This window comes from Sciurus carolinensis, chromosome 11 (assembly GCF_902686445.1).
Source record: "Sciurus carolinensis chromosome 11, mSciCar1.2, whole genome shotgun sequence".
Taxonomy (NCBI): domain Eukaryota; kingdom Metazoa; phylum Chordata; class Mammalia; order Rodentia; family Sciuridae; genus Sciurus; species Sciurus carolinensis.
In genome coordinates, this window is record NC_062223.1 from 7,732,956 (window position 1) to 7,760,084 (window position 27,129).

At 58.6% G+C, this 27,129-nt stretch overlaps 1 protein-coding gene across 5 annotated transcripts in view; it reads left to right on the forward strand.

Moving 5' to 3' along the window:
* The window catches only part of Cpt1a (carnitine palmitoyltransferase 1A), a 52,168-nt gene that overhangs the window by 12,563 nt on the left and 12,476 nt on the right, over positions 1–27,129 (forward strand). For all 5 annotated transcript variants that reach the window (XM_047517580.1, XM_047517581.1, XM_047517582.1 and 2 more), the window contains 11 exons: positions 2,879–3,032; positions 4,893–5,032; positions 9,454–9,625; positions 11,152–11,253; positions 13,149–13,286; positions 14,800–14,877; positions 16,159–16,266; positions 17,548–17,635; positions 21,211–21,406; positions 21,942–22,130; positions 22,875–22,980. In XM_047517580.1, coding sequence (XP_047373536.1) covers positions 2,892–3,032; positions 4,893–5,032; positions 9,454–9,625; positions 11,152–11,253; positions 13,149–13,286; positions 14,800–14,877; positions 16,159–16,266; positions 17,548–17,635; positions 21,211–21,406; positions 21,942–22,130; positions 22,875–22,980 — 1,458 coding nt within the window. In that variant the 5' untranslated portion in view covers positions 2,879–2,891. The remainder of the gene's footprint in view (positions 1–2,878; positions 3,033–4,892; positions 5,033–9,453; positions 9,626–11,151; positions 11,254–13,148; positions 13,287–14,799; positions 14,878–16,158; positions 16,267–17,547; positions 17,636–21,210; positions 21,407–21,941; positions 22,131–22,874; positions 22,981–27,129) is intronic.

Sequence of the window (27,129 nt, forward strand, 5' to 3'; positions counted from 1 at the left end):
TGCCCTTTGAGACTGGCTTCTCACCCACCTCGGCTCTGGGGCCTGTCAGCCCTTCGTTGCTCTGGCCCGGCGACCCATGCCGGGGACGTGCCACGCTGTCTGCCATTCCCTGGTGGGAGTCCCCGGGCTGTGTCCCCTCTTCCTCTGTCGTGATGACGTGCTGGGGGCTCTCACTGCCAGCTTCTTGTGTCTTGGTTGTCTTGCGGTGCTGCCCATGGAACCCAGGGCCTTGCGGCCGGCCATGAGCCTGGAGGCCAGTTCACGTGCTGCTCTGCGCGCCACCTCTGAGGGGTTGGCTGCTCCTCCGCCTTCCTGCCAGCAAGCGGGAGGGTGCTGCCTCTCCACAGCCTGGCCAGCTGGGGCTCTGTCCCCTGCACCCCATCCACCGTGGTTTTCACGTGCTCTCCCTGGCGGCCACCAGAGGCAGCGTGACCATCACAAATGACTTTAAGCAGGGGGTGTTGAAGGGGTGGAGGGCGGGGCTTGCGCTCGTTAAATTTGCACGTGGAAATGGGCGTGGTGGTGCACACCTGGGATCCCAGACTGGCGGGTGGGCGTTGAGGCAGGTGGGTGGCAAGTTCAAGGCCAACCTGGGCAACTGAACGAGACCCTGTCTCCAAACAAGACGAAAGGGCTGGGGATGCAGCCCAGTGGTAGAGCACCCCTGGCTCAATCCCCGTATCACCCAAGAAAAAATAAACCCTGTGGCTCCGCAATTGGCCAGGCCGCGAGAGCCAGCGTCCTCCTGCTGCGTGGCACGTCGGCTTTGTCAGAGGCCACGCAGGTCGCTCCAAGCTGAAGTTAAGCCAGGTGCAGTGCCACCTTGCCAGCTTGTTCTTCCAGGTCAGAGCAGGGCTCGGAGGGGCCTCCACCCAAGCCCCTTCCTCACTCTTGCCAGATCCATCTGCGTCCTGGGATTTCTACCCCTGCCCCCGGCGAGATTTCTCAGCTCCCAGCCCGTGTCCTCTGCACACTGAGACTCGTCCCTGGCTGGGAAGAGATGGCCAAGCTGTGGCAGGAGCCAAGGCCCCGAGGGGCGTCCCCTCAGCCTGTCCTGCCCCGGTGCCTGGAAGCCGGCCTGGTGGGTCCTCCTCCCACCCACTGCCACCACGCAGGACCAGGCCCACCTGCGCTCCCCTGCACAGGATGGCCTCAGTGTTGTTGGCCTCACCTCCCCCTCGGCCTCCTTACTCTCATGGTGATGGGGGTCTCCAGAGCAGAAATGGGAGCAGGCGCCCCTCCTAGAAGCCCTTAGTAGAGAATGTGGCTGCCTCGTAGGAGCTGCGCCCTTGACCCCAGCTGCCTACCCTTGACCCAGCTGCCTGCCCTTGACCCAGCTGCTTGCCCGTGACCCAGGCCTCCTGTCCTTGCTCACTGGTCCCAGCTGAGCCACCTGCCTTTGGTCCTGAGGGGCTGCTCCTGGTTGTCAGGGTGTCCTGGGACTCCTGGCCAGCACCCCCTTTCCTCCCTGCACCCCAATGCTGTCGGGCATCACTTTTTTGATCATTGCTTGCCTACTCTGCTTCTCTGGGGTCTGGGCCCCTGATGGCTGCCTGCAGAGGGTCCTTCTGAATGATCAAGTCCAGGCCTCTTGAGCACTCACGGACACAGGGTCTTTTCTGTGTTCTGACCAGCTGAAGACCAAGCCAGCTGAACCTCCATAGGTGGCATCTTGACACTGTGATACCTGTTGGTTTTCATAGGTCCTCCTTGTGGTCCTCAGCGGGTCTCTGCAGGCTCAGCCAGCACCAGCAGTCACCAAGCAAAGAGGGTACACCCCCCACTGTAGCTCTTACTATGGCTCTTGATGGTTTTTCCCTTTTATTTTTTTTTTAATAAAATTCCGTTTAGTGCTTTGTGGTGTACAGCTTGGGAGGAGACGGGAGGCCACGCCCACTCAGAAGCGGGGTAGCAGGAAGAGGCAGGGTCTGCTGGGGACGTGAGGGGAAGAGGTGATGCTCCTGGGTGTGCTCAGTAGGCAGTGTAAGAAGAGGAGCGAGGGAGGGTGACAGACCATGGTTCCCTCCCTCTCCTCCTCTGTCTCTTTTTATTTGGGTGCTGGGGATGGAACCCAGGGCCCTCTGCATGGTGGGCTAGTGCTCTACCTCTGAACCACATCCCCAGCCCTTTTTATTTTGAGATGGTGTCTACCTATTGCCTAGGCTGGCCTTGAACTTGGGATCCTCCTGCCTCAGCCTCCAGATTCAGTCGCTGGGATCACAGGTGTGCACCGCTGCACCTGGCCCACCAGAGATTTCTGAGGGCTTTTCCTTAGGCCACCAGGGAGCTAGCCGAGCAGGCCATGCTGGGGCGGGACCAAGTGCTTCCTGATGGCTGGACACAGGAGGAGGCAGAGCTGTGTCCTGTGGCACGTGTTCTGGAGGATTGTGCGCGTGATGTCCATGGAGTCTGTGTGGTGCCGCTGGGAACCTGGGTCATTTCTCTGAACAGGGGCAAAGGCATCTGTGCAAGAAGACCAGTGCAGGGCCACCATGGCTGCTGGGTGGACGCTCGCCTTCTTCTCAGCCACTTGCGGGGCCGGCTGGGAGAGAACCTGTTCCTGCCATGCTGGCCGCTGAGCTGCCATTGGCCTCTGTGTCTACCAGCTGGGCTGCAGTGCTGGAAGGGGCGAGGGTCCCCAGGACGGGCAGGGTGCAGGGCTGAGGGAACACTGCCATCATCATGGGCCTCTCAGCAGAGGCCGTAGCTGTACAGTGTCAGATGCAATGAGTGTCACGTGTAGGGACAGAATTGGATCTGTTCATGAAAAGTGTTAAGTCCGCTAAGTGGGGAGGAGGGAAGTCAGCGCTCTGCCCTGAAGCGGAGGCTCTTCCTGGCCTCTAACGTGCTCACCTGTGCTCTCTGTCCCCTCCACCAGGTAATCTCCAGAGATGGCGGAGGCTCACCAAGCTGTGGCCTTTCAGTTCACCGTCACTCCCGACGGCATCGACCTCCGACTGAGCCATGAAGCCCTTAAACAAATCTGCCTCTCGGGCCTCCACTCCTGGAAGAAGAAGTTCATCCGATTCAAGGTTTTCTGATATTTACGTTCACTTGACACCTGGGAGCTTCTGTCCACATGCTGGTGGAGAGTCAGTGTGTCAGACTGGTAGTCAGCGTGGCGTTTGTGCCCATTCGTGGGACTCGGGGCTCAAGGAGCCACTTCACGGAGATCCGGGCAGGTGGAGTTCTTGACGGCATTCTGAGCGGCAGGTGGAGCTCACCGGCTCCCCGTAGGACAGTGGGGCAGCCGGGCTCAGAGGCGAGTGGCTGACCTAACAGTTGCCGTCAGAGCCAAGACTAGGACCCACATCTGTCCCATGCTCTGAGGCAGAATCCTGTATGTCTCGTTGGGAAAAGATTGTTTCCAAACTTCAGCGAGTTTAGTAGCTTGCCTTGCTGATGAAATGTTCACCCTGAAGCCCTCGGTGCAGACCCCAGCCCGGTTCAGTCCACGTGTCCTCAGGGACGGTCATCTGAAGAAGAGGGAGCTTGTCCCTTTTTAAGTAGGTGTCTTGTTGGTCACCAGTTTTTGTTTTGTTCTCCTTTGTGGTGCTGCAGATGGAACCCGGGGCCTCGAGCGTGCCAGGCAAGCGCTGTGCCACTGAGCCGCACTCCCAGCCCAGTTTCATTTATTTAAAAATTCCATAGAATCAACGCACGTTTGAAAACATTCAAGCCAGGGCAGGGAGCCAGGGGGCGTGCAGCCTGCCCCCCACCCCGTCCAGGGCGCGATTCCCTGGCCGCCTCCCGTGAGGGTGGCTGTTGGGAGAGCCCATGAGCTGGAGCAGGTGGCGGCCAGTGAGCTGCAGAGCCAGGCCTGCCGCACAGATGTCCCTGGCTCCAGGTGGTGCTCTGTCCAGCGCCCTGGAGCGGGAGGGCCGCCTGTGGGGGCAGCTGAGTGTGGCACACGGATTCTTGCTGAGAGCTGGCAAGAGTGGTGCAGGTTTACCCACGTAGGACAGACCCAGGGTGTGTGGCCAGCCCCCTCATGTGCTTCATGAGGACAGTGTCCATACCAGGGGCCACCAGGGCTTCTGCAGGCACAGGGCCTCAGTGTGGCTTTGGGGCTGGGCAGACTTGGTGAAGAGGAGGCATTTTATTCTAGCACCTTCCTCCTGTGGGCCTTTGCAGATCGATGGTGCTGGCACGGGGGGTGCAGAGCACCTCAGACCTTGCCGGAGGTGTTGTCCTCATTCTCTGAGTCACACTAGTGCCTTATTAGGTTGCGTTAGGGGGAGTTTTTCTTGAGGTGCTGGGGATGGAACCTGGGCCCTCGCACCTGCTGGGCACGTGCTTGCCCCCTGAGTGACACCCCAGCCGGAGAAGGTCTGTTAACTGGAGGTTTCCAGACAGACAGCACCGTGGTGAGAGGAGGTCCTGACCCTGCCACTCTCCTAGTTTCAACAGTGATCGGCATTTTGCCAGTTTTGTCGCATGGAATTTCTCCCCTCAATGCCCCCTTCCGCCCCGCCCCAGAGTATTTTCTAGCAAATTCCGGACATGGAGCAAGGGCTCCTGGGGCACCTTGGGAGCAGCACAGGGTGGTTTTACAGCTGGGGTCTCGGGCATCCTGGGAAGTAGCAGGTTGGGGTAGGACTTCACAGTGGCCCAGCAGGTGCCATGAGCCACTCTAGGTGGAGCCTGGGAACCCGTATGGTGAGCTAGTGCGAGTCGGGTGTCCTGGGGTCACTCTGGGGAAATAGCTGCAGGGAAGTTTTTGGCTGGGAAGTCGAGGAAGGGAAGAGACTGGATGGGGTGGAGCAGCTGGGCCTGACCCGCTAGTGTGGGGGCTTGGGTCGCCACGGCTGCCCCCCTCCCAGGCTGCCCCCCGTCCCGGGTGCAGTGGGGGTGGTCCTGGGGACCTTGCTGACGCTGGCCTGTCTGTCTAGAACGGCATCATCACCGGCGTGTTCCCCGCGAGCCCCTCCAGCTGGCTCATCGTGGTGGTGGGCGTGATGTCGTCCACGTACCTCAAAGTGGACCCCTCCCTGGGGATGATCGCGAGAATCAACCGGACCCTGGACACCACGTGAGTGGACCTGCCGCCCGCGCGGCGTAGATGGCGCTGTCTGCGCTCCCGTTCCTCCTCCCTTCAGACACAGGGAGGGCGCTGCTCCCGCGCGGGAAGCGGTAGCCGTTGCTCAGCGGCTCTTGCCGTTTCCTTGGGGTCCTGTGGTCTTTCCTCTGCAGACTGGGGTGGGACAGGTGGCAGGGCCCCAGGCCCCAGCCCAGCAGTGGCCATGCCCAGGGCCCCCGGTGGCCTCACAGGGAGCGTCTGCCCCAGGCCTGGTTCCCAGCATGGCCGCCACTGTACATTTGGGGTCAGCGCAGCCCCGGGTTCTGGGTTCCTGGATCGATTGGCTTGGGGCACCTGGGCACCTCGGCCGTTAGCTCCCTTTGGAGTGGATTGGTCCCCGGGGAGTCCCCGTCACCCCTGTACTTGGAGTCATAGACCTTTCTAGGAGCTTGAAAATAGGCTCCGCTCACCAAGAGGTAAGACCCAGCTTGGCCTGAGTCTGTTTTTGTTCAAAAAGTCTCTTGGTGCCTGGGGTGGTGCTGGGTGGTGGGGTTTTCTAGAGCGCAGTGGGTGCTTTCCACACGCATTTCTTTTCCTTTCTGTGGTGCTGGGGCCCCGAGCCAGGGCTTCATGCGTGCTAGGCAAGCGCTAACCACTCAGCAACAGCCCAGCCCTTGCACACGTTCCTCAGCCACCTCTGGTGTTTATGCCCAGTTCCCAACAGGGTCCCGACCCCGTGTAGGGTCTCCAGGTCAGTCCCTGTGCTACAGCGACCTCCACCCACAAGGAAGCACTCGAGACGGAGGCCCCAGGGGTCCCAGAATTCAGACCCGGCTCTGCCTCGTTCTGAGGCCTCTGCTTCCTCCGGGGCCCCTCGGCGCCTTGCCCTCCCCCCAGAGCCTCCAAGAGACGGACAAGTGCCACCTCTGCCTCCGTGACATCCGCATGCTCAGGCGGGAGCCTCGCCCCTGAGCGCGGCTCGTCCTCGCGCTGGAAGGCCCTGCGGCGTCCGGGAAGGTCCCCGGCTGCCTGCGCCAGGTGTTCCGTCCCCTCTGCAGTGCTGGTTCCTGCGACGAGCTGTCGCTCTGCCCCGGGGCCAGCAGCTGTGTGCGGAAGTGCCTAGCCTCGCCGCCTGGCCGTTGTCCCCTCAGACAGGAGTCAGGCAGCACGCTGGCTAGGCGACTCGGGCTGGGCCTGCGCCTGGACCTGCCTAGCGTGCACCAGCCCCGGCTCCGTCGCAGGGATGACCAGGGCTGCAGGCGGGCAGTCTCAGCGAACAGCTGACTTGATTCCGATGACAAAGGGGCCATTGGTGTGTTTAGCCTGACGGCGTGGCTGTCCCTAGGATGGTCTCCGTGGGGCCCCGGCTCCTGGCTCAGGGCTGCTGCTTTTTTTCCCGAGGGGTCTGTGCAGGGGTTGGCCACGCCCTGCTCCCTACGCAGGACACTCGGAAGTGAGCAGGCGGCCGGGGGCTGGCTCATGCCTTCCCAGTCCTTTGGTGGACACACGCCTGGCCTGGACCTGACCAGCTTCCTCATCTGCCAAGGGACTGGGAAGCCGTGGCAGGACCCGCAGTCATCTTTGTCATCAGAAAAGCAGGTGCAGACCTGGTCACCGCGGCCAGCCCTCCTCCTGTCTTCCTTCCAGCCGGGGCCGTGGCCCGTGGACAGCTGGCCTCCACACGTTGGGCCTGACCCTTGTCCTTTCACGCTGCCCCGGGGTTAGACACTTGCTCTCTTGGGCGACGCTCAGACCTGGATTCTGTTTAGAATCTGTCAGCTCTTTAAAGGCTTTTGTAATCTGGGTCGTTATAAGATTTGTTTCTTGGCCCCTCTGAGCCTATTTTGGTGAACTGGGTCATCCCTGGTCCAGATTTAGAAAGGCCAGGCTGAGGGTCAGCATCTTCCAGCCTCCAGCACTGTTCTGGAACTCTCCTGGAGGGGAGCTCCAGTGTCCCCAGGCTACTGCTATTACTTTCTTGGCAGTGCTGGGGATCGAACCCAGGGCCTCATGCTTGCTAGGTAGGAGCCCGACCACGGGGCCGCACACGCTGCCCAGGTTGCTTCTTTCAAAGTGCAGTTCTGTGTACGTTGTGGGTGTCGTCTCTGTGCTTCTCCATCCTTTGCAGCCTCACGAGGAGCATGTTCTTTAAAGGAAAGCTTTTGCCATCCAAGTACATCAGTGTATGTAGACAAAAATTCTGAGCATATTACTGAGTGCAGTGGTGCACACCTGTAATCCCAGTGACCCAGGAGGCTGAGGCAGGAGGATTGCAAGTTTGAAGCCAGCCTCAGCAATTTAGGGAGACCCTGTCTCAAGAAATAAAAAAAAATGACAGGAATGTAACTCAATGGTTAAGCACCCCCAGGATCAATCCCTAGTATTAAAAGAAAAAAAAAAAAATCCTGAGCATGTCATTTATTGACTTATGCTAAAATACTGTTTTGACTTTTGTGAACTGAGCCACTAAAACAGCAAGGTAATACTTAGAAATCTAAAATGTAAATTATCCTAAGATAACTTCTTAAATTCTTACATCTAGTTTTGCTTATAGATCAGGTTATCAGAAAAGATTGTGTAGTTTTCAAGTAGAGACTACAGTTGAACAATGGATTTGACAACTTATAGAAAAATACAAGTGTTTTGTGTTGTTTTTTGTTTTGTTTTGTTTTGTTTTGGGAACCCAGAGGCACTTTACCACTGAGCCTCACCCCCAGCCCTTTTTATTTTTTATTTTGAGACAGGATCTCCATAAATTGCTGAGGGCCTTGCTAAGTTCCTGAGGCTGCCCTTGAACTTGGAGATGCTCCTGCCTCAGCCTCTCCGAGTCGTTGGGATTACAGGCATGAAAAACACAAGTTTCAAAGCAAAAAACTGTTTTCCTTTGAAGACAGTTTGTTTCTGGGTCACTGTTGATTACACTATTAAATTGATGGTTTCAAATACTGGAAATATTTAGGTTACGTATGAGTTGTCTAAATCATTTGAAGCACGCTTTTTTTTATTAAAATTTTTTTTTATTTTTACAGACATATTTTGATTCATTGTACACAAATGGGGTACAGCTTTTAGTTTCTATGGTTGTACACAATGTAGATTCACACCATTCATGTAATCATAGATATACGTAGAATAATACTGTCTGTTTCATTCTACTGTTTTTCCATTCCCACCCCCTCCCATCCCTTTTTCCTCTACACCCTCCAAAGTTCCTTCATTCTTCTCTTCTCCCCTGTAACCCCCCCATTGTTATATATTGTCATATACTTATCAGAGAAAACATTCGGCCTTTGGTTTTTTGGGCTTGGCCTATTTCACTTAGCATGATATTTTCCAGCTTCATCCATTTACCAGCAAATGCCGTAATTTTAGTATTCTTTATGGCTGAGTAATATTCCATTGTGTATATATACCACAGTTTCTTTATCCATTTGTCAATTGAAGGGCTTCTAGGTTAGTTCCACAATCTAGCTATTGTGAATTGAGCTGCTATGAACTTGATGTGGCTGAAGCATGCTTTTTTTTTTTCAATATTTTGCAGTTTCTAAAATGACTAAAACTAAAAACCACAAAATTGTTGTATTTCATCTAAATTTTTTTTTTTTTTTTTTTGGTACTGGGGATGGAACTCAGAGCCTTGTGCTTGTGAGGCAAGCACTCTACCAGCTGAGCTGTCTCCCCAGCCCTCATCTAAATTTTTTCTTTTTGTGATCTGTGATTTTGTTTTTGATCATCTCAAGTCTCGTGGTCACGTGATGCGCACAGTTTGCAGGTGGCGTATCTCGACGTAAGTCATCACGCCTTGGCACCATCGCGTGATTCGGGCCGCGTCTTTGCCGTGAAGCGTGCCCCCTCCCTTCACACAGGACACGTTTTTGTTTCTCAGCTCATTATTTAAATGATTATTGAACGTGATCCAGTCACTCGAATGCACGACAAACATTCGTGTCTAGATCAAAACAAGCTCTTTAGGTACTGAATAGCTCAGGTCGTCATTGTGACAAGCGATTTGAGTTCCTTATGAGCAATGGCAACATCCAAAGGAATCTTTGAGTAGGAAAAAGTGATCAGGAGCCGAAGGAGAGGCCTGGTGGCTGTGTGCACGGCTGGAGTGTGGTCCCCGGAGTCTGCTGCTCTCGGTGACTCCTCTGCGGCGTCCCTACACCCAGGTGGCACAAATCAGCCTGGTTTGTTTGGCTCCCACCAAAGCCCCTCGGAGGGTCCTTGTTTTAAGGGACAGTGTCTCCCTGGGTTGCCCGGGCGGGCCGTGGATCCGGGGCCCCTGTGGTCCTCCCGCCTTGGCCTCTCCGGTAGCTGGGGTGCAGGTGCACTCAGTTCCTGGCGGGGTGGTTCATCTTGGGGGCGAGGAGGAGGGCTCGGGGGCTTGACCCAGCCCTGCCCCACCCATGCATCTGTGCCCGGTGTGTCCCCAGCGCCTGCATGTCCTGCCAGACCAAGAACGTCGTCAGCGGCGTCCTCTTCGGCACGGGCCTCTGGGTGGCCCTCATTGTCACCATGCGCTACTCCCTCAAGGTGCTGCTCTCCTACCACGGCTGGATGTTCGCGGAGCACGGCAAGATGAGCCGTGCCACCAAGATCTGGATGGTAAGGGCGCGTCGCCCGCCTCAGGGAGGCCTCCGGGCTTCCCCCGTGCGTGCCGGGCCACCAGCCTGGCGCTGCTCGCCACATCCCTGTGGCCAGAGGGCAGCCTGGCTGACCTCGAGAGCTCTGCCCGGGCTCGTGGGGACGTGCTCGGGTTTGGTTCGGGCCACCGCCCGGTCTGCACAGCTTTCTGGGCACTCGTGGTTTCCCCAGCTGACCCGTCTGGCCAGATTGCCGGGTGCCCCTGGCTTCCCACGGTCCCCTGCTTGCTGTGGCCCTAGGCCCGACGGCCTCTGAAGGTGGGAGGCCGGGCCGCTGCCAGGCGTCTGTCCCGACTTGACTCGCTGTCTGTCTGAGTGCAGGGTGTCTGAAAATCAGCCGTCCACGGCGGGACTCGCCTTTGGGCTCTGGAGGCCTCCCCTTTTGGGGCTCGGCCCCCAGTGTCCCTGCGTGCACCTGTCCTCTGTGGTCACCAGGCTCTTCAGGCGGACCCTTGTCTTTGGAGCTGGGCGCTTTGTAAGGAGACAGACCCTTGTTGGCCCACGTTGTGCGAAGCCCCCTCAGCGCTGGCCTTGAACGCGGCCATGGCGAGTCTCTTCAGTCCTTCGTCCCCTGGAGCTTTGGTTGGTCTCCTTGGTGTACTTGGAACACCGTGGGCCGCGGCTCACTCTTCTGCCCCACGGTCGGCTCTGTCTGCTCTGGTTCTTCACCGCGTGGTGACCATGCTGTGGGCGGGCCTGCTGCCCGGGCCTCCAGGGGTCACCATGGTGTCCACCACGTACCACCAGGCCCCACTTGCCCCATGCCGATGTGGGGACGCTCTTTGCCTGCACGTCTCTGATTCCCAGAGAAGCAGAATCAAACACCTGGACGGGCGGGGACGATATCCCAGACAGAGTGGCCAGATGATGTCCTGTAGAGTGGCCAGTTGACGGCCCCCAAGGTGGCGCTTGTGGCTGATTGATGTCCCCCAGCTTGTCACTTTGGGCTGATAGACGGGCCCCAGGGTGGTGCTTGTGGCTGATGGAGTCACCACCGCCCATGCCCTGGGGGCACCTTTGTTCCTGTTGGCTTGAGGCGACCAGTCCCTCCAATAGGGCCAGGTCATTCACCAGGGCCCATGGGGGATGTTTTTACCTCCACTCCTGAGTGACCAGGGGACTGCATTGCTGCCCCTAGGGTTGGCACGAGGGCCAGGCCAGGGCTGACCTCCCCCTGTTCCCAGAGCCTGAGCCAGCCCCACACCAAGGGCCGTGCATGCGGAAGCTCTGTGGGGCTGGGCCCTGGCTGACCAGGCAGGACGCAGGACGGCATCTCAGCGCCTCTCGGTCGGCCTTGGCGTGTTCAGCCTGTTTATTCTGGGTTTCTGTGTGTGTTTGCCACGGCCCGCACGGAGAGGCGCAGAGAATGGCCTCGAGGAAAAGCGCCCCCGCAGACCGTGGCGAATCGTTGGCCAGTTGTGCACCATCGGGGGCTGGCCTGGGTCTTCCCCGTAGCCTTGTCGCTGAAAACGTAACCTTTTTCTTCAGAGCATGGTCAAGATCTTTTCCGGCCGAAAACCCATGTTGTACAGCTTCCAGACGTCTCTGCCCCGTCTGCCGGTCCCAGCGGTGGAAGACACGGTCAGCAGGGTAGGTGTCCGGCCGGGTGGCGGGTTTCAGGCCTCGTCTGGTCCTGAGTCAGGTTGCATCACCTGCTCAGTTGGCTCTCAGCCCTGTGCCCTGCAGGGTCCTTGCCATTTTCTCTGCCGGGTCGTCGCGTCTCAGTGTTTTAGAAAAGTTGAGAAACTACTAGGAGACTGTTCTTTTCAGCAGCTTTGCTGAGAGATGATTTACTTGCGTGTACAGTGCGGTGGTTTGGAGTACCGTGCTGCCCTTTTACACGTGGCATACGTGTGTTAGGTGTGCACATGTGTGAAGTGAGACGTAAGGCTTACTGTCTCCCCGTCCTCCCATGGAGGTCTGGTGGCGTTGGGCATGTTCACTGCCCTCTGTGGTCACAACTTTCTCGTGGTCTCAGACAAGCAGTCACCAACCGTGAAGCACTAAGTCCTGTTCCCCCTCTGCCCTGGTGGCCTCTGTCCTACTTTCTCTCTGGATTTGCCTGGCCAGGACATTGCACGTGAATGCAGCCTTACGGTAGGTGACCTCTTAGGTCCGGCTCAGCTCCCTGAGCACCATAACTCTTTTCTTTTTGTGTTGCTGGAGATAGAACCCATGACCTTGCGCATGCTTGGCAAGTGCTCTGCCCCTGAGCCGCCCCAGCCCAAGCACGGTGACTTTGGGGTCCATCTGTAGTGTGTCCCTTCTTGTGGCTGAATAGTGTTCCTTTGTGTGTAGACTGCAGCTCACCCTCCGTTGATGGATGTTTGAGCGGTCACCACCGTTCAGCTCTGGTAAATAAGGCCGCTGTGAATGTCCATGGACAAGCTTCTGTTTTCCTGTTGCCACTTGCCTGGGGTTATGTCCAGGAGTAGAATGGTGTCCTCTGCTGCTGGAGGGAAGGTCTGTGTCCAGGGGACCCCCAGACAGAGTCGGCTGCACCAGCTTGAACGCTGACCAGCTTGTGTGAGGCTTGGGGTTCTTGTCCTAAGCTGAAAACTTCTGGGCGTCAGTGTGTGGACACTGGCTCAGTGACCTAGTCCCTGCTCTTGGCAGGCTCCTTCCCATCTCTGCTCTCCCGAGTCCTCTGCTGTGGAGGGGCCGAGGCGTCCCCACCCCACCCAGCACACCGCGGCGGGGGCGCGAGGGCGCTGCCCGGCCGGCGGTCACCGGCCCCGGGCTGCCCGAGTCGCCTGCCGTTCTGCTTCTGCATGCGCACAGCGTGAGCGCTGTCTACTGCAGCACGTTTTGCTTGGAATAAGCCTCCAGAGTGAGCTGGGGGGCAGGCCCTGCCCTTCAACGCGCCCCAGAGCTGCTTCTGCCACAGCGAGGCGTGGGGAAGTGGGGTGTCAGCGTGCCTCACCTGCCGGAGCTCCGCACCAGCTACCGGGCGGAGCCCTCGCGGGCCCCCAGGGAAAGCCTGCCCTGCTCCCGCCCGCCAGGAGTCTGCGCACGGAGGCCCTGACCCCGGAGCCTGGCCTGGGCGCGGGGTGGAGACCGTGCCCGGCGCCGCGCTGTTCTCAGTGCAGCTCTGCCATGTCCCGTGCTCCACCCCAGGTCATTGAAGTGTAGGTGAAGACAGACCTCGATTACGGGGAAGTAGTGGACGAGGGGCACTCCTGAGCTCTCCGCTCACCAAGCGGTGACCTTGACTGTAGAATCTACTCTGGTGAACCAGCAGTGATACGGGAATCGGGGCGCCTCTCAAGCCATTGAAGGATGAAAAAGTTTTAGGTGTTTAATTATTATTAACCCACAGCGTCCTTTACCACTGGAGCGAATTAACTACTGGGGACTGGTTAAGACCTACTCGGGGAAGATTTAACAATCCTCTGAATACAGGGTAACTTCTGTAAGGCACAGATGAGGAAGCCTAGGCCTAGATGACCGTGTTTAACTGGCTGATGTTTTTTCACTAACCCCAGTATCTGGAATCGGTGAGGCCTCTCATGAAGGAAGCAGACTTCCAGCGGATGACAGTACTTGCCCAAGATTTTGCTGTCAACCTTGGACCAAAATTACAGTGGTATTTGAAGTTAAAATCCTGGTGGGCCACAAATTATGTAAGTATATACACAACCTTCCTTTTCTTTCTTTTTTTTTTTTTTTAAAAAACAGGGATTGAACCCCAGGGGTGCTTAACCACTGAGCCACATCCCCAGCCCTTTTTACAGTTTATCTAGAGACAGGGTCTCACTGAGTTGCATAGGGCCTCGCTAAGTTGCTGAGGCTGGCCTTGAACCCTCATCCTCCTGCTATAGCCTCCTGAGCTGCTGGGATTACAGGTGTGGCTGCCACGCCCGACGACTTAACATTAACTTGATGAAATTATTCCATATGAAAATACTGATTTAGGGGACAGGGATAACAGAGTCGAAATCACTGTGTACCAGCAGGTCAGCCAGGGACCCACGTGCAGGTGGGTGATGGTTTGGCCTGAGAGCAGGTGGCCCTCGAGGAGGGACGCTGGCATCCCATGTGGTCGCGGTCATCGTGAGCCGTTCCTCCTGCTGACATGCTTCCTTTTGACACATGGAGCATCTCCTAGCTGCCCTCTGGTCAGGGTGGGGATGCGGCCAGTGGTCGACAGCACAGTGTTGAGGGCCCCTGGGTCCCGCCTGGCTCCTGTCTCCTTCGCGTCTGCTCCATCGAGGCGTCTGGGCACAGTCTGCACCAGGGCCCGCTGAGCTTCCAGTGGGCGGGGAGGCCAGAGGTGAAGCCAGGGGGCAGTCCAGGCTTTGAGGGCCAGTCATATGCAAGAGGAGGTGTCAAAAGTGACCCCGATGGAACCAGGGGATGGTGCTGGTCAAGTGTCATGGCTGGGTGGGCAGTGCCGGGGGCTCTGGCGGCCGCCTGCTGTGTTCAGGCTCCACGTCCACGCTGCACCTCGCACCTGCGCTTCAGCACAGGGGTGGAATGGTCGTCCCTGTGCACGAGGTCGTGAGTGGACAGCCTCTGTGGGTGGTGGGAGGAGCTCCTGGGGTGACGTGGGACGTTAATACTGGAGAACAAGGAGAACAAGGCAGTCACGCAGACCCCTGGTCCAGTACTGGCCAGTACCGGGTTAGTGGTTTTACTCAGAACCAGGGATGGAACCCAGACTGGGCGCCAGCCCAAGACCTTTTGATTTTGAGACAGGGCCTCGCTAAGCTGCCCAGGCTGGCCTTGTACTTGGGATCCTTCTCCCCAGCCTCCCGAGCTGCTGGGGTACGGGTGTGTGCCTCTGCGAGACGGGCTTGTTCAGGGAGACCCGGGAAGAGAGACGCAGCCTGCAGGCAGTTTGGGGTCTGTGTTCTTGGTGCTGGGATGGAGGCTGGGCCTCCGTGTGGACAGGGTTGGCTACTGTCAGCAGGCAGTTGTCACTTAGTGTTTCACCTTCTGAGAAAAAGAGGCACTCTGCCTCCTGGCTGGGTCTCACCTTGAGATGCTGTGGTTCCCGCTGGCTTGCCATCCCTCTGTCTAGAGCTGCCCTGCTCGGGAGTGGCCCCGGGAGACTCGGAAGTCTGCCAGCCAGCAGCGTGGGCTTCCCCAGCCTCGTGGCTCCTGCTCAGCTTGTCCCTCGCTTGCCTCTGCTAGGTGAGCGACTGGTGGGAGGAGTACATCTACCTGCGAGGACGGGGACCGCTGATGGTGAACAGCAACTACTACGCCATGGTGAGTCCCCTGGCCGCTGCACCTGGGCTGTCCTGCAGAGGCGCCTCGTCGGGCCTGCTCCCCCTGCGAGGCCTCACCTCCCGGGAAGCCAGGCCTGCTTTCCACACCTGTGGGCCCAGCACCACGTGAGCATCCTCTTCTGTGTGGGTGCTCAAGGGTGCTGAGCTACTGCAGAGAAATTTGGATTGCAAATATAGGCTCCCGGCAAGCAGGACCTCCCCAGCCCGTACCTGTGCTGCTGTTGTGTGACTCAGCCCCGTGGCTTCTGCCACACTGGCCCTCTGGGCCCGTGTCCCTCCCTGCCTGCAGCCCCGGTCATCACAGCAGCTTGGCTGAGAGTTTGCACCAGGTGCTGAGCTGTGCCCTCTTCTGTGGGGGGACCGGGGGCTGTGCGTCCCACCTCAGCCTTTGTCTTTTGACACGTGAATGGTTGTCCTGGGCCCTTCCCAGCCACTGGCTAGCCAGGTTCTTCCCTCCCTTCCTGTGCTTCACTTCCTTTATTCCCCCCTTTTCTTTCTTTCTATCATTTGCTTTTTCTTCTCACTTGTTTCTTTTAAAACGTTTCCTTTCTGAGGCCTGGGGTTGCGGCTCCGTGGCAGAGCACTTGCCCGGCACGTGGAGGCACTGGGTTCGATTCTCGCACCACATACCAATAAATAAATAAAACAAAGATCCATTGCCAACTAAAAACATATTTTTTTTTTAAAAAAAAGTCCTTTCTCTTCTTTTCTGTGTGAAACTGTCTCAGAGTGAGAGAAGGCCTGTCAGCGGAGCACCCAGTGCTCTCGTCCGCATTTGTCTCCCGCAGACAGGTGCTTTCCTGCATCACCAGGACCCGCTCTGTACTTAGACCCTTCCGGAAGGCTCAGCCTGTGGCCCTCAAGCCTTTCTCCCGTTTGTGGAAGGCAGGCTCCTGGAGGAGCAGCTGACAACCTATCCGTGGGCACAGCTCTCTACGATGATTGCTCTACCTCTGGTTACTTCTCATTCAGAAAACTGCCCAGTTGTCTAGTTGCTCTTTGGTTAAGTCAACTTTGTCTCCGCTTTCCTTCCTGTGCATTCCATGGGGACGTTAGGAGCAAAGTAATGTCATCTTTTGCTAGCCCGGGAACGCCCAGGGACTGGTGTTCTCACGGCATTTACAAAGTAGGACAGGCCAGGAGTGGACGATGAGATCACCACGTGCGCAGCGGGCGCGATAAGCGCCTGCAGGCCGCAGGCAGAGCCGTCTGGCCTCTGTCCCGTGACTTCCTGTCTGCTGTCACGCCCCCTCTCTTCCAGGAGATGCTGTACGTCACCCCGAGTCACATCCAGGCAGCGAGGGCGGGCAACACCATCCACGCCATCCTGCTTTACCGCCGCAAGCTGGACCGGGAGGAGATCAAGCCGGTATGCAGACAGACTGCCTTTTAAAGACTCCCCTTAGCGGGCACAGGAGCACATGTCTGTGATCCCAGCAACTCAGGAGGCTGAGGCAGGAGGATCGCAAGTTGCAGGTCAGCCTGGGCAACTTACTGAGACCCTGTCTCAAAATGTAAAAAAAAAGACTGGGTGCCGCTCGGTGCAGAGCGGCATGGGTGAGGTAGCCTCTCGACTCGGAGAGACCCTCAGCAGCTTAGCAAGACCCTGTCTCAAAATAAAATTTCAAAAAGAGCTAGGGCCAGCGCTATAGCACACACCTGTAATCCCAGCAGCTAGGGAGACTGAGACAGGAGGATCACAAGTTCAAGGCCAGACCCAGCAACTTAGTGAGGCCCTGTCTCAAAATAAAAATGATCACAAAAATGATTATAAGAAATGAACTGGGGGGCCAGGGTTGTGGCTCAGTGGTAGAGCGCTTGCCTAGCACGTGTGAGGCGCTGGGTTCGACCCTTAGCATCACATAAAAATAAAATAAAGGCACTCTGTCCATCTACAACTACAAAAAAATTTTTTTTAATGATCTGGGATGTGGCTCAATGGTAAAGCACCACTGGGTTCAATCCCCAGTACCAAACAATAAAAGTAAAAAAATAAAAGTCTCCTTAAAGCAGCTCTCTTGAGGGGTCATGCATGTCACACGTTTCAAGGGCACGGTTTGGTAAGTCCCTTGTCCCCTGAAACCATCCCCACAGTCAGGCTAGCAAGTCCATTCGTCACCAACTCCTTCCTGACCCTCCCTTGCAGGTGACCCTGACCTGCACTCTGTCCTGGTCAGTGTGCCGTTAGCCGGGCTTCCGTCACGCAGCAGTGAGATCTGCGCTCTTGCTGCAGCCTGGTTTTCCTCACCCTCCGGCGTCAGCGCGCGGAGGTTTCCTCTGTGTCCTGAGTGGGTGGGTCTCCTGTGCTTCGGTCCTCTGCTTTGCCGGGTTTGCTTTTGAAGGGGTTTAATACCGCGGAGAGCCACTCCAGGGAGACGTGGTGTTTCTCCCTAGATGTCCCTTTGGCTTCAGCGTCAGTGTGAACGTGAGGGGTTTGGACGTGTTATTTTGGAAATAGCTGCGGGAAATTGTGCCTTGGCCTGTGCAGCCACCCTGCCCCTGTGAACCACTCCCGGGACAACTGGAAAGCCCTGGGTGAACCCAGCAGTGGGCGCAGAGAACAGGCAGCATTCACATGTGTGGTCTAAACTCACTCCTTCAAAACCTTCTGTGGATTTTTGCTTGTGTTTGAAAGTTGCTTTGGTTTCAGATCCGCCTCCTGGGCTCCACGATCCCCCTCTGCTCTGCTCAGTGGGAGCGGTTGTTCAATACTTCCCGGATCCCCGGGGAGGAGACAGGTGAGTGGGGCTCCGCCGGCTGCCTTCGGGAACAGAAGTTTCCACTGCGGGCTCGGGATGAGGGGACGCAGGAAGAGCAGAAGGGCCCAGCTGATGGGCTTGGGCTCCCCGGTTCCCTGTGGGGCTTCCCTGTCCCTGTGAGGCCTGGGCACAGGGGCTGTTTCTGGGTTCTGGTTTCTCTTTGACCAAGGGCCTTCCTATCAAGCACCATTGCTTGGTCTCCCTCGGGATTCCTCAGGCACCCTGCGCTGGGTAGCCACCAAATCTGCTGTCCAAGTCAGGACACCTTGAGAGTGACAGGGAGGGACAGTGGGCACCACCAGCTGAACCCCCCGGGCTGCCAGGCTCACGCTGTGCTGTCGGTGAGACTCACTTCCCCAGGGCCGAGCAGGCACGGGGGTACATGCAGGCCTGGTAAGCGGGACCCTGAGCCCCTGGTGGTCCGTCCTCCTGCATGAACCTCTTCCTGGCGGGCGTGTGTGAGCCTTGGCGCCCAGGCTTGCTCTGCGCTGCTGCTGGGGTCCTTGGGTTCCTTATAACAAAGCTGACCCACTTCCAGAGCGCTCCTGGGGTGATGGGCAGTCCCCGGGAGATGTGCAGAGGTTTTGTGCAAAGGGATGGAGCTTCGTGGATGTTGGTGTCAGCAGGGGTCTGGGGCCAACCAGCTCTGATACCAAGGCACACTCTTTAAGCTTAACTTAAAGCTCTTTCTTTCTGGGTTGGTTGGTTGGTTTTTTTTTTTTTTTTTCATTCAGTAGCTTTTTATGTGTACAATGGGATTTTCAGCAAAATTTAGAAAGACGATAAAGCACTCATTGTTGACATTTTGGGGTTTTCCGGTGTGGGGAGCCAGCCCAGGGCCGCCTGCCTGCTGGGTGGCCCTACCCTGAGCTACATCCCGGCCCTGCGTCCTGGACGTTTTTGGGGTCCTTTGTCTTAGAGTGTCAGAACAACCCAGCACATGAGCAGATTTCTCACGTTCCTCTTTTCCATCCTGACTGTGCTGCGTGGAGGGCGGGCCTTCCCTGTGTGTCTTGACCATTCTGCAGGGAGGGTCCCAGGGAAGGGACCTGCGGGGTTGGACGGAGGGTGTTCTCAGTTTCATTGGCATTGACAAACTACCCTCCCGGTGATTTGCCAACATGCCCCAGCAGGCTTAGGTCCTTCAGTCCTTCAACTTTGGCCAACACCAGGCTCACTAGGCAAGCGAGCAGCTGGGTTAGTGTTGACTGGTCAGTCGGGTTTCGTCCACTGGTGTGTGTGTGTGCACACGTATGTGCGGGCACGTGGTGCCAGGATTGAACCCAGGGGTACTGTATCACTAAGCTACCCCCCAGACTGCCACACCTTTTATCTGTTTTGAGCAGGTCTTGCTAAGAGGCTGGCCTTGAACTGACTCCCTCGGCTACCAGGTTTCTGGGGTGGCATGCGTTCCCCCCGTGCCCGGCCCACGGGTCATCTTTGTCCCTGTGTCTTGTGGTGGCATGCCTCTCTTTGTGCCGAGCGGGAGGTCTTTGCACATCGTGCAGCCACTCAGGGCAGCTGGTCCACCATCCAGTCCCTGGTCCACCTCTTACTTCCTTCAGAGCCCCGGGTCTCAGTCTTTAATAATGACGCACATCAGTATCAGAACTTGCCTGACATCACCATTTTCAGCCTCTGCTGTGGGCCTCTGAGTCTGTTTAAGGAACTCCTTCCTTCTTTCTTTAAAAGCATTTAACTTTGGCCGTGTATTTTTGGATCTTTAGGTTGCCTGGAACCGATTCTCCCATTTGGCGTCAGGTGTGGCTTTGACTTGGTTTTGGCGGGGACAGCCTCGGGCAGCCCCCCCGGGAGTGACAGCACCTCGCACTGGGGTCTGCTCGGGCCTGCGGGGCTGACGCTTGGCTCTTTTCTAGTCCCAGCCTTTCTTTTCTTCCTCCTTGCCTTGGTTATTTGTCCCCTACTGCCCTGTTTAAGTTGGGCAGTGCACCTGCCTGCGAGCGGGGATTGGCCGGTCAGCTCCACACGGTCGTCTTGCTGGAATTGCCTTTGAAGGTGGACGGGGGGGTCACAGAGAGTCGCCCCTTGCCACCTCTGCCTGCCTGCCGCTGTCCTGTTCCGTTCTCTGTGCGTCTGGGTCTGAACAGTGGCTGCGATGAACCTGTGCTTTCTCCCGTGGGCTCCTGCACATGGTTGTTGGAGTCGCCCCTCGTTTTTCTGTTCAAGTATATTTTCAAGTCGCTGCCTACTGTCCGCTGGTGTTGTGGCGCTGCCATAACAAATACCACAGATGTGGCGGCGTAAACTGCACAGATTCATCCTCAGGGGCTGTGGTGTGGGGTCCCGGTGCCGCAGGCTGATTCCTCCTGAGGCCCCTCCATGGCTGCAGACGGCGGCTCCTCCCTGCGTCCTCACGTGGCCCTCAGTGCGTCTGTGTCCCGGTCTCTTCTTCTTCCGAGGACGCCCCTCCAATTGCTTAGGGTCACTCTAGTGGCCTCATTTTTACCTTAATCGTCTCTTTAAAGAAGCAGTCTCCCGCCGCCGGCGCCAAGACCCCGGAGCTGGGATCTGGCCGATGGCCAAGTGTCCTGCTTCCCTAGATGGCCTCACACCTGGCCAAGCCGTGGACCTTTGCACAGCTGGTCTGAGGGTTCTTGGGTTTCTTTGTGGCTGCCGGTAGCTGCAGAGGCAGCTCTTCAGTCCCCTCCCCTGATCTCTGACTTGTCTTGGTGCCTTACTGCCCCTACGGGTCTCGGGTGGAGCGCTGGACGGTAGCCGGGACCGCGGTCCTGGTCTTCTCTCTTCCGAGGGGTTGGCTCTGTGTAGCTGGTAGAAACACTTTGGCCAGTTAAGGGAGCTTCCCTGTCCCCAATGTGCCAAAAACCTCTAAGGCAAGATCACGCGGGAAGGGGTGTGTTGGGCCTCTGCGGACGGCTCCTTGGGTGTCCCTTCCTGGGTGGTGCCAGCCATGGCTGCGTCCTAGGCAAGGTTTGCCACCTGTCCTAGAGCTTGTCCCGCCGTCCTCTCCGGCAGCCGTGGGGCTGCTCCCGCGGGCTGTGTCCCCGGAGGGACCTGAGAAGGCCTGATGCAGTCACAGAACGATGACACACTGGTCTTGTGGGACGGCAGGCCCCCCTGCCTCTCCCAGGGCGCGTTGAGTTGCCTGTTAGCGATAATGGCAATGGCTTCTCTGTTTGGACGCTGCGGACAGCCCTGCTGGTGCAGGAGGACGTTAGCTCCGTTTATAGATGAGAGGCCCAGGGCTGCAGAGGGTCGAGGAGTCTGCAGAGCCACACCCCGTGGGGGCGCTGGGCCTGGAAGGTGGCCGCCGCCGGGCTCTGGGTGTCCCCTGCACGGGGCCTGTGGAGGCCTCCACCCGGACTCCGTCACCGAAAGGAGAGCCTGGGCCAGGCCTCGCAGGCCGCTGGCAGAGTCGGGGTGCCACGCCTGCCGCCCCAACCCTGCTGCCCCAACCCTGCTGCCCCAACCCTGCCTCGCCTGCCGCCTGACCCTGCCGCGCCTGCGCCCGACCCTGCCGCGCCTGCGCCCGACCCTGCCGCGCCTGCCGCCTGACCCTGCCACGTTCTGCCCAGACACCATCCAGCACCTCAAGGACAGCAAGCACATCGTGGTTTACCACCGTGGGCGCTACTTCAAGGTCTGGCTCTACCACAGCGGGCGGCTGCTGAAGCCCCGGGAGCTGGAGCAGCAGATGCAGAGGATCCTGGACGACCCGTCCGAGCCGCAGCCAGGGGAGGCCAAGCTGGCCGCGCTCACCGCGGCCGACAGGTGCGTGGCCCCGCTCCTGGGTGTGTCTGGCCCTTCCTCACCCAGGGTCTGCACCCGTGGGTGCCGGCGAGGCCCCTGAGCAGGACCAAGCCCCCGTGGCTCCGCACCGTCCCGTGTGGCAGGTCCCGCTCCCAGCTGGTGGCCAAGGGCGCAGCTGGACTCAGTGGGGTCTCCTGCTTCCGGAATTTACTTTGGATGCTTCCCAGGGAGGGCGGCGGGGTCGGGCGGCCTCGGGCGTGGGTGTGCTCCCTGCTGCACGCGAGGCTCTGGGTGTGCCCGCCCTGCCAGCTGCGCCCACAGGCCCAGTCTGCATCTGGCCGTCTGTTCTGTCCACTGAATAAGGGTCACAGGCCAGGCTGCGTGTCCTGTTCTGGACCAGATGTGGGGAGAGAGCGAATTCTCGCAGCAAGGGGGTGACACAGCAGGCGGTGACAGACGCAAACCGAGCGCTGTGACAGGCCACCGTCACTCCAGGCGTCCCGTCAGCAAGCCGGCAGGCGCGGCCGTGCCCAACTGTAGTTCCTTGTCACCGCAGGGTTCCCTGGGCCAAGTGCCGCCAGGCCTATTTCAGACATGGGAAAAACAAGCAGTCTCTGGATGCCGTGGAGAAAGCGGCGTTCTTCGTGACGCTGGACGAAACCGAACAGGGGTACAGGCCGGAGGACCCCGAGGCGTCCATGGACAGCTACGCCAAGTCCCTTCTGCACGGCCAGTGCTTCGACAGGTACTGCCCTTCCCTCCCAAAGACCAGGGCCCCGTGCCTGGGAAGTGGCGTCCTCGTGGCCGAGCGCCCATCCTGGGGTCCTCCTGAGCAGCAGCACAGAGCGCAGTCTGCTTCCCGCCACCCTCGGTGAGCGCACGGCCAAGCCAGGCAGACCCCAGGTCCCTCTGCAGGGCCCACTGCCTTTACCCGGGATGCTAGTGAGGTGTAGTGGCCACCCCTTACCCAACCCGGGACAGAAGGCGGCAGACAGCACAGGACGTGGGTGGACCTAGGAGGCGGCCTTGGCCTGATCTGCAGACCGCAGACCACTGGACAGTGCAGAGCCACGGGGGCTTGGTCCCACTCCGGGGCCACACAGGCACCCATGGGTACAGACCCTGGGTGAGGCAGGGCTCCGGGCAGCTCGTCCCGCAGACTGCAGACCGCAGGAGCCCATAGCCACTGCCGCCTCACCCCACAGGGCAAGGCTGCCGCCCTCCTGGGGCCTCTGTCCCTTTGCCATGAAGTGAGGGCCATCCAGGGTGACTGAGGAGGACATACCAGTGGGGACAGCATCTCCCAGGTGGCCTGCTCTGGCCTCCAGAACACCCCTGCTCATGTGTCCTCCACCTGGAGACTCAGTCCTCCTGGGACAGACGTGGGAGCTGCCAGAGGGGTGTTGGCCATCCGGAAGGACGCAGCCGTGAGTTCTGGGTCGCCGCTGTCACTTGGACGCCAGTCCGTGATCACGGTCGTGTCCCGCAGGTGGTTCGACAAGTCCATCACGTTCATCGTCTTCAGGAACGGGAAGATGGGCATCAACGCCGAGCACTCCTGGGCCGACGCGCCCATCGTGGGCCACCTGTGGGAGGTGAGCAGGGCCACCTGTGGGAGGTGAGCACGGGCCGCCTGTGGGAGGTGAGCAGGGCCACCTGTGGGAGGTGAGCACGGGCCGCACCATCGTGGGCCACCTGTGGGAGGTGAGCACTGGGCCTCCTATGGGAGGTGAGCACTGGGCCACCTGTGGGAAGTGAGCACTGGGCCACCTGTGGGAGGTGAGCAGGGCCACCTGTGGGAGGTGAGCACGGGCCGCACCATCGTGGGCCACCTGTGGGAGGTGAGCACTGGGCCACCTGTGGGAAGTGAGCACTGGGCCTCCTATGGGAGGTGAGCACGGGCCACCTGTGGGAGGTGAGCATGGGGCCCACGCGGGCGGGAGCCACCCCTGCCCTCCAGCGTTGTCCTCCGTCCGCTCCTGTAGCAGGAGCCCTGAGCCGGGCGAGGCGGCAGTGGCCGTGGGCTCCCGCGCAGCCACCTGGGCAGAACCGCAGCGAGGCTTGTCCTGAGATAGTGGCGGATGAAGTTTTCCTGGATTTTCCTAGTTTTAGGCAAAACAAAAGCAAGTGTCTTAAAGTTTCGGTTTGTGAAAAGGCAGTTTGGGCCAGCACACCTGCCTGTCATCTCAGTGACCCAGGAGGCTGAGGCGGGAGGATCTCAAGTTCAAAGCCAGCCTCAGCAACTAAGGGAGACCCTGTCTCAAAATGAAAAAATAAATGAAAAGGGCTGGGGATGTGGCTCAGTAGTTAAGTGACCCTGGGTTCCCACCCCCCCAAAAAGGCAGTTTGCCTTTTATTGAAAAATAGCATTTTCATTCTTAAAATGATCAGGTCATTTTAAAACCACCAGACCCCTGTCGTCCTTTCCCCTGGTACAGTATTTAAAAGTAGTGTGGGCCGGGCACAGCTCAGTGGCGCAGCGTGTGCTGAGCACGCAAGAGGCCCTGGGCTCCATCCCCAGCACCAAAAAAGAAAAGGACAATCTAGAACACAGGGCTTCCTAGAGTTGGTCACTCTGAACTGTTCCGGCTGTTTCCTGTTTGGCGTGAGAAATCCAGTGGAGGTTTTGCTGCCCTCAAGCTGCCGACCCCCGGGCCGGGCGGGGGGAGGGCTGTGCTGGCTTGTTTTCATGAGGCTGGGCGATTTTTAGAGTAGAAGCCCCTTCGAGGTTCCCGTGGAGTACAGAAGCTGTCTCTGCGATCTCTTTTATCCCCACTTCTGTGATGAACAGTGGAGACGAGTGACCTCGCGGCCCAGCCTGGGCGGAGTCACAGCCGCAGGACCGGAGGCCGGCTCCTGGGCCTCCCCTGCAGTGCCTGGCAGACTCGAAGGCGCCCTCGTGCTGAGGGGCGAGCATCCTCTACCCAGGGGCTTGAGGCAGCGTTTCAGGGTTAGTTTTCCAGATTTTGGAAGATCTGCATAGACCTTCCTGGTGAAGCGTCCCTGACTCGAAAGTCTGAAATCCGAGGTGCCTTGGAATCTGAAACTGGCCGAACGCCCACAGGATGAGTTTCCTATCTTTGGCCGTGGTGGGCTTGGGACCCCCGGGAGGCCGCGCGGCCCTGTCCTTCTGTCTTCACGTCCGTGAGGAGGGCTTCAGGCTGTTCCCCGTGTCTGCCGGGTTCGTCCTGTGCAGCTGACTCGCCCGAGTGCACGCTCTGTCTCTTGGGCCTCTGCAGCGCTGCCCCATCCCGCTGCGGGGAGGGCTCCCTCGGCCTCAGGCCACCCTCCCCCTTGACCTCGCCCTCGCTGATCAGGACCATCTGGCCGGCTTTCCTTTGCCTGTCAGCTGCCTTCTGGTTGGGGTCTTGGCGAATCCCAGCAGCTGCCCCGTGGCTGGTGTTCCGCACGGGAAAAGTGAGGCGTTCCAGGCTTTTCCACACTGTGCGGCCCGTGCGTGGACATTGACACATGGTAGAAAGCAGCCAGGGCGCTTCACACTGAAGCCCAGGGCCCGTCGGCTGACACACAGCAGAGACCAGAGCACCCGGACGCAGCGGCAGCGCTCAGTCCAGATCTCTGCCCTGCGTTCCCGGTGCGGCCCGCCGCATCCGGCTCCAGGGCCCCAGGGGAGCAGGCGCTGCCGAGAGCAGTTTGGCAGCCTGGTGCGCGCGGGGCTGGTGGGCCAAGGGCAGAAGCCTGCAGGGTCTTTACAGGTCAGGTGGGTTTTCCTAGGTATTCTAAACACGATCAAGGAAGGTCGTAGGCCAGGGCGGCCGATTGGAAGCGGCGTTTAGCTGTTACTGGCCGCAGAGCGGCCAGGCACCTGGGCTCTCGCCCGAAGGCCGGTGCTGCCTTCAGGCAGGGCTGGCCGGGATGTGGGGCCGTCAGAGGCGGGGCTGGTGCAGCTGCCTCCTCTTTGCTCCTGGGGCGTTCCTCCTGGCGGGTGGTGGACGGCGTGGGAGCCCAGGTGAGCCCAGCTGGGGCAGAGCAAGGTGTTCCTGGGCTCCTCTGGCTGCGGGAGCCCCAGCACGCACACAGGTGGCTCCCGTCCCTCCCCGGGCTGCCACCTCACCCGGTGCACCTTCACCCTGGAATGTGAGCCCCTGAGCACAGGAGTCTTTAAAAAAGAAAACCCTTTATCATTAGCATTAGGTCCCAGGGACTGAAGCCAGGGGTGCTTGACCACTGAGCCACAGCCACAGTCATTTTTAAATATTCTAGAGTTGCTAGCTTTGAACTTGCGATCCTTCTTCCTCGGCCTCCAGGTCACTGGGATTACAGGTGTGGCCACTGTGCCTGGCACTTTATGTTATTTATTTATTTTTTTTATGGACACAACACCTTTATTCTATTTGTTTTTACATGGTGCTGAGGATTGAACCTAGTACCTCACGTGTGCTAATAAGCAAGTGCTCTACCACTGAGTCACAACTCCAGCCCACTTTTTGTTATTCTTAAATTTATATATAGAAATTTAAAAACCCACCCTTTTAAAGTTTACAGATCAGTGGTTTCTGGAATATTCACCAGGTGGTTGAATTCTGGGCATTGTTATCATCCCCCAAAGACTCTTCACCCCTCTCTCCCTGACCCCCAACAACCCCTGATTGCTCTCTGTCTTGGTGATGTTCCCATTCTGCACATTTGGTAGAGATGGAATCACACAGCATGGGCCCTCTGTGTATAGCCATTCAGGTCACAGCATATTCTGGTGTTCTGTTCCTCTTCGTGGCTGCATAGTATTCCGCAGTGCAGCCGGATACCTCTTGTGTCACCTGTGGGCGGGGTCTCCATGACTCCCAGCTGTGGGAGGGCACGTGGCTGTGTGTGTGCAGCACTCTTATGAGCAGTGCTGCTGGGAACACACTTCATCTGGCTGAGTGTGTGCCCGAGCAAGTCACTGCTGGGTTATGTGCGTGCTTCGCTCCTTGAGGAAGGGCGGGCATGGCTGCCATGCTGGGCAGGCCGTGTGGGTGCCTAGTGCATCCAGAGGAGGTGCCAGCCTAGTCTGCTCGCTGGGGAGTTGACCTGAGACGCGGGCCTGCGTCTGGCGGTGGCTCAGAGGAGCTGGGCGTGGAGGACACAGCTGCTCCCCAGGCTGTTTTCTCCTGTGCACACGTGGGTGTGACTGTCACCACCCACAGGCTGGGTGTCAGTGGTGGAGGGGACAGTGACACCAGAGGCCCCGTGGGGCCCAGGCTGACAACTAGGCATGAGTGGCTCGGCCTTGGCTCTTGGCCTGTGTGACCTTGAGCGAGCTGTTGACCTTGACCACTTCCTGGCCTCCAGTCTAGGGAGAGGATGCACCTTGCGTGCACTGAGCGCTCAGTAAGAGCGTGGCGAGCGTCCACCTGGACGCTGGCTCTGGGAAGGAAGGCTTGTTCCCTTGGAGGCCAGGCCGCTCGAGGGGCGCTGCAGCCTGTGATCCGAGGTGGTCGAGGCGTGTCGGGTCTCCCTGCCTCCTGGCGCAGCTCCTGAAAGCCTCGCACCTCCAGGGCACGTTTCCTGCTGTGCTGGTGAGTTAGTGGAGGCTGGCAGCCCTCGGTGGCTTCGGGCGGGCTGGCCACAGCAGAGACCAGGGCAGGATTAGGGCGCTGGGCTTCTGGCCCCCGCCTAGCCTCCTGGGAGGGGCGAGGGACTGGAGGCCAAGTTGGTCACTGGCAAAATCCCAGAAGGACAGGGCTCAGGGGCTCCTGGGCGGCAGCCGTGGGGAGCACCCAGGGAGGGCGCAGAGCTCTGCA